Raw genomic sequence first — 6,258 nt, 5'->3', positions numbered from 1 at the left:
TGGGTTAAAGTTGGTTCACTAAAAAACATGGCTGCTGAAAACTGGCACTGTTGGTCCAGAAACTGTTACTACAGATTTAATAATGAAACAAAAACAGCTGTCAAAATCTTTGCTGTAGTCCACGTAGCCAGTAATGGTGATGGTGATGCAATTGTGTAGTTATGCACAGAATTTGCCACAGGAGGTCATTCTATCCTCAGATCTCTCTTGCTGAGCTGGCTGCAGGGATAGCGTTGGTGTTTTAACATTGAATGGCTTTGGAAAAGTTAAAGAGGGAAAAGACCACTTTTTTTTTTCTTTGCAAGAGCAAAAGCATTAAACTGATTAATAAATACACTACTGCATGACATAAATCCTGATCTCTGTAGGGAGGGGAATAAAGCAAGCCTCTGTTGGATTAAGTAAAAGACTCTAAAAGGCTGATCTAATGGGAAGGGTTTTGACATGAGAAGGTCTTTCGTGCAGCCACCAGCTGTTTTTGTTCTGTGAGTGAATATTAGCACATGGATAACACTAATCCTGCTGTGCCTGAGTGATAACATCTTCTAGTGTTGAACTGTCAGGCCCAGATGCAGGCAGTGAGCAATACAAGTGTTGTTGGTGTGCGGGGGAAAATAAAGCAACTGAGAATTCTGCTGAAGCCGTGTTTATTACTTAATGTACCAAATACAAGCCTGAAGGTGTCCATGGCTGCTCAGAAATTCTGACTGAAATCAATTAGTGACAAAGAGCATAGATTGTGTGCTGAGCATAAGCAGACAAGTGATTAAATTATGTTACCTTAGGTAACTAGGTAACTATTCTGCTAGCGTGTACAATCAATGTAATGCACAGAGGGTAAAATCTAGGCTCCTGGGTGTAGATGACTTGTTCTTAGGTCAAGGTCTCAGTCCATGAATATAGCCAATCTGACAGCAGCTACTCCAGTTCTTACCATGTATGTCTGTTAATACTACTGACAGACTATGGAAAGGGCACGTGGTTTCTGAGAGCTGTTTACAAAGATGTTCCCATTGCAGTTCATTCAGAACACTTTCCTAGCTTTTTCTGCAATTTTTCTTCCTGCGTTTTTTGCTTCTCTTTCCAATTTAATTCTGAGTTGTTTTGATTTGTCTTTTAATAGCCATCAAATGCATTATCTTGTAAAGGCTTTAACAAAGGTGCTTAATTTCACTAGTTTGCAGCCCATCTGTGGATGGAGCTTTGCTGCTTTTCCTGTTCTCTGTCTAAGGTATCCTAGTCCTTTCTCTGTGCATTTCTCCTGTCAGCACAGCTGATTGCTGAGGCTTCTAGTACTTTTTCATGGCTTCAGCCCTGTCTATGGATATGTGCTGACAATGTGCCCTTGTTTTCCGTGATTATCTTCACATTTTACTCCACTAGTTTCTTCAAAACAATAGCCATTGCCCTCTAATAAGGTCTCGCTGCACCTTTGGCTTTGTCCTCTCTGTGGAGTTAGCTGGTGGCCTTTACCCTGACTCTCCCAGCTGAGTACAGTGGCCTCAGGTCATTGACTTGTTTTATTGCGGCAGACTCCTGGTCTGCTTTGGCTGCCTGTTTCCTGTCCATGCTGCACCTCGGAAGGAGAAGACATGCTGTAAAAGAGTAAACCTTACTTTTTAGGTATCTGCTCCTGATCTGTTCCGGCGCTTGTTTCATGAGGGTGTATTGCATTGCTCCATGGTAGTCAGGTAGGTATTTCATGTGTGCTTATCCATGTCAACAGCTGCTGTGCTGTCTCTGCTTTTTCATCGTCTGGAGGAAAGACATCAAATCCACTGACTTCCAGCTTGTTTTACCTGGGGTTTCTGGTGCAGTGTATGGTGGCCACAGTCTAACTGCAGTGTTTTGGTATTCTGAACGATAGGCTTGCTGTCTCTTTTGACAAAGGGACGTGGCTCTGTTCTGTGGAACCGAGCAGTTTTAGGTCTTTGGAGAACTAACCAAGAATCCTTGAGGCTGGGAAATTTTTCTTGGACTTTCTATTTTCATTGTGCCTCGTGCTATTGTGCATACACTTACAATTGGCTTTCCATACTTAATGAACACCTCTACTGTGCTTACACACTCAGGTGTGGAGTACACACTGATCTTACTCTCTGAGCTTTTACCAGCTATAAGGTATTTATTCTCTGTCCTCCTTGAACTTAATCACAGCTTAAGCACGAGTCTTGCCTTTTGCCCAGAGAGGAGACACCTAAGACACCATGGCATGGTATATGCTCTAAGTTATTTCTAATTATATCTACTAAGTCTTAAGGGTTTATCACATACTTAGGCTTGTGTGATACACTTAGAATCTTGATCATATTTGTAGTTATTCAGCTCATTTAAGTAATGGCTTCTGATGTCTTTTAATTACATATTTAGTGTATGCATCCAGTGAGGCTGAAAGAATTTGGGCTAGAGATGAGTCACTAACTGTCTGAAAGTTTCCTTTTTTTCTAGGGCTGCTGACCCATGATAGACTCAAAGTAATAGTGCATCTTGGCTTTATGTTTTATTAACAGTGTGTGCTTACCCGTTGCTCTCAGACGAGAACATCTCCAGCATCTAGTTGTGTTTTTGGCTTTAAATACAGCTGTTAGTAGTGCTTTTGGGGTTGCTTTTACAATCCATCTGGAATCATATTGCCAGTAGGTCAGAAAGTATTGCTAAAAGCGTAGTAATTCTCTGTCAGCTTTCTGTGGAGCACAGAACGAAGGTCTCCAGGTATGCTGAAGTTCCTCTGCAGAACCTTCCTTTTTGTCACTTTCTGTCAAGGGTGTTTTCTGTCTCTGCGTGTGTTGATCTGATTTTGAGGTTTTTTTGTTTGCTCGTTTTTCTGCTGTGCTGATCTCTAGCTCTGGATTATAACCTGATTCTCTTTCCTGTGTATCACACTGCTGCCAATGGAATGAATCTTTTGCATTTCATTTACAGAAAACAGCATATACATTAGATGGTAATACTACTTTTCTCTGTGACTTTACCTCCTCCTAAGCTCCTCCTGTTTGAGCCTGTATTTTTAGGGTCAGCTACAATACTGACAATTACAATACTGATCCTTGTGATGGATAGCTGTAGCTGCTTTAGGTATTGAAAAACATTTCTGTAGAGGATCAAACCTTTTCCTACCACATTCCTTGCTGGCTGGAGTAATGCGTTCATTGAATGATCATTTTTCATTAAGAAATACTAAAGGTTGTGAAATCGCATTCGGGTACCAGAATTCTCTGCCTCTTAATTTAAGTAGGGATTTCTACTAGTGTTTCTTCAGTTGTGCTTTCCTTTTGTGTGCTTGTTGGTTGTTTTTCTTTTTTTTACTGTTTGTTGTTTGGTGGGGTGAGCTGTCAATGTTTTCCTATAAGTCTGTACAGCTTTTTCAGGGAGTACTGTGTTGATCAAAAACCCTAGGTAACTTGTCTGAGTATTTCATGTATTTAATGCATTGCTCTGTGTAACGGTGTCTCTTTTTTCTTCTATTTCCCTCTCTACTTTTGTAGAGAGGCTTTATTTCTTCAATATGGTCTCCTCTGGCCAACTGGTGTATGAATTGGCATAGAATGTTCTTAGCAGGGTTTTTCTTAACATCCCGCCTTTCTGATACATTTTTAGAAGTTAGTTGCTTGAATCCCATAAATGTGATCAGATAGCATATGATACATTAGATACTCTGGTATCTAAGTAACTTGAAAGGGCTCCTAATAAAATGCAATTGGCATTGTTTATTTACTGAAGAACCTCAACTGCAGTTCAGTTTCTTAGGGCTGTGCACACAAAATACCGTTTTATGTCTTGCTTTTTTTTTTTTTTTTTTTTAGCTCAGTTGAAAGAGAAGAAAAAAAAAAGACAAAAACCAAGGGTGAAAACGTTACTTATTGGCAGAAATTATTTAATATAATTTGTTTCTCTGTTGAAAATGATTCTCTGCATCAACCCTGCAGCCTTCTTCAAGAACAATGCCAACAGTTTGGGAGCTGCTGCGACCCATGATGTCAATATAATGTTCATCTTTGTTTTTCAGTGCTGTTTTTTACCCATCATGGTTATGTGGTTCTTTTTTTTTTTAATGGAAACTGTAAGCTTTTTATAGAATGAACTTGAATCTGCAATCAGAACACAAAATGTTAGTATTCAGAATTTCTTGGTTTTTGCTGTGGCTGTTACTGATAGTATGTGGTCTTGTATGGATCCCTTTTCAGAGAATGAGTCATTGGTAGCATCTGTACTGCTGATAGCAACAAGGGCCTTATCTTTTGTTCTGTGTTTTCAACCTTTTATTTGCTATATGAATGGTAGGGGTGCATTGAAGGAGCCAGAGGGAAGTTCTTGGTTGCTCTTTAGAACAGTGAGTTGAGATAGGTGTTACAAGGAAGTTTTGTTATAAGCCTTGACATAGTGAATGCACTGATATACTTGTAATGAAGAGTAAGATATGAACAGATGAGTAGAATATAGCTTTTAATCTGGTAAGATGTGATGCTAGCAGGAGCCGAGATATCCCTAAACAAAGGTTGATGGTGCAAAAAAAAAAAACCATATCTGGGAAATGTGAAAGATGGTAATACTTAAACACTTGCTTGAAAGTTGTCAATACAGAAAACAGGGACTGCTCTTAAAAGTTCTGATACAGTTTCTGCAGATTTTTGTCTGCAGAGGCAGAAATTTAAGAACTCTGGAAAATAAGAATGCTTCAAAAAGCAGTGCAGTCAGTCCCAGTAGCAGGGGTTCAGATAACGACAACCAGGTGCTCTGTGTCTGTACTCAAGAAGAAGAAGAGTGACTGGGAGACGTTTGCTGCTGATATGTGGTTGATAATCTCTGCCCTTCATGAAAAAGGGGAAGGTGAAAAATGTGTGAATTGACAAGTACCTGTAGGTTTAAGAGCTTTGGTGCAGCATGAACAGGGTGGGTAAACATGTAACAGGTGGAATGGAGGGAAAGACTGATGAGTGCAGTCTTTTGTCTGCAGTATTGGCTACTGCTAAGGATAAATCAGAAAATTAGTCTGGTTCAGGCTGAACTTAAATAAGCTAACATGAGAACCAACCTGGATTTAAACCATTTTGTGATGAATCCAATTTTGTCCTAGCTTGCAAGTCTAGACTATTTCCTTGGAGTTCAGTAAATCCCATGTACTCTCTTTTGGTACAGGTCTAATTATGTTATGCAAGGTATTATGCATATAAAGCATTCTTTATAGAAAAAATCTGTAGGCTTGCAAATGTCACAGAGACTCCTTTATGCAATAATTTGTCTCAATATTGCTTAAAGTGCTTCTGTTTGATCCCACAGATCGGAGAGGTGGACAGATGTTGAAAAGGGAGATAGTCATATGGTAGAACTGGCTTACTTCTCATTGATATGGCTTTTGCAGTTTTGCTCATTTGGCAGCAAATGAGAGGTAAGAATAAGATGCCCCTGACTAAACCTTTGGCTCATACTCAGCCTCACTTCAAAATAATTTCATTAAAATCAAACCAGGAAGCAGAGACCATAGATAGAGGTGGAGAAGCTTTCAGTCCTTACAGGAAATAGCTGCTCTAATCCAGGATGAGATTGAAGTATTTGCAGGCTAGTTCTGAGATAGAGTATTGCTAAATGGAAGCCATTAAGATCACTGTAGCATGTGAAATGCATCTGGATTCTTAGGGAAAAAATAGTCGTGTGACTTGTACACAGTATTTGAGGCTAGTGGGGCTGTACTGTGAGCAGCACAACAAGCATGGCTTCTGTTTTAACTAGTCCATATGCTGTGGAAATTCTTTCGGTTGAACAGCAGTGTTTCATCAACTTGCTTCTGTTTTGCAAAAGTAATGAGATAATTATATCCACAGCATAATATTTTCTTGTTCTTCAGTAGCCAAAATGAGGGCCCACGATGCATGATAGATTTTAAGTTTGTGGACTAGCCATTCTTAGCAGTGGCTTGCACTGCATAACTTACAGGTGTGATAGTATGTTCTTACAGAATGAATGTGAGCGTACTGACAGAGTGCTTGCTTTCCTAAGCCTTTTGCAGATCCTTTAGAAATAGTCCCTGAAAAGTCTGCAGCCTATGAATCGGGAGTTCCTGTTGTAGACAACTATGACTAGTTCAGCTTTTTTGAAGGGAAGAGGTGAACTGAGTAGGAAGTGGTAGAATTAGTAGTAATTTTTACTGTGCATGTTTAAAATTTTAGCAGCCTTAAACAGGATGTGGAACAAGTGAGTAGTTTAGAAACATCTTATTTTAATGCCCTAAGGGAGTTCCAAGAAGAGGTGAAATGTTGCAGT

At 39.6% G+C, this 6,258-nt stretch overlaps 1 protein-coding gene across 2 annotated transcripts in view; it reads left to right on the top strand.

The window, feature by feature from the left end:
- Positions 1-1,547: 1,547 nt before the first annotated feature.
- SLC4A4 (solute carrier family 4 member 4) overlaps positions 1,548-6,258 on the top strand; it is a 227,988-nt gene continuing 223,277 nt past the window's right edge. For both annotated transcript variants that reach the window (XM_042812002.1, XM_042812001.1), the window contains exon 1: positions 1,548-1,691. In XM_042812002.1, the coding sequence (XP_042667936.1) occupies positions 1,681-1,691 (11 nt within the window). In that variant the 5' untranslated portion in view covers positions 1,548-1,680. The remainder of the gene's footprint in view (positions 1,692-6,258) is intronic.

The sequence above is a fragment of the Centrocercus urophasianus genome, unplaced genomic scaffold, assembly GCF_019232065.1.
Source record: "Centrocercus urophasianus isolate 14NV4802_14NV808 unplaced genomic scaffold, USGS_Curo_1.0 seq_13, whole genome shotgun sequence".
NCBI classification, from domain to species: Eukaryota; Metazoa; Chordata; class Aves; order Galliformes; family Phasianidae; genus Centrocercus; species Centrocercus urophasianus.
The sequence above is the reverse complement of the archived record's forward strand: the minus strand, read 5'-3'. Positions and strand labels throughout refer to the sequence as shown.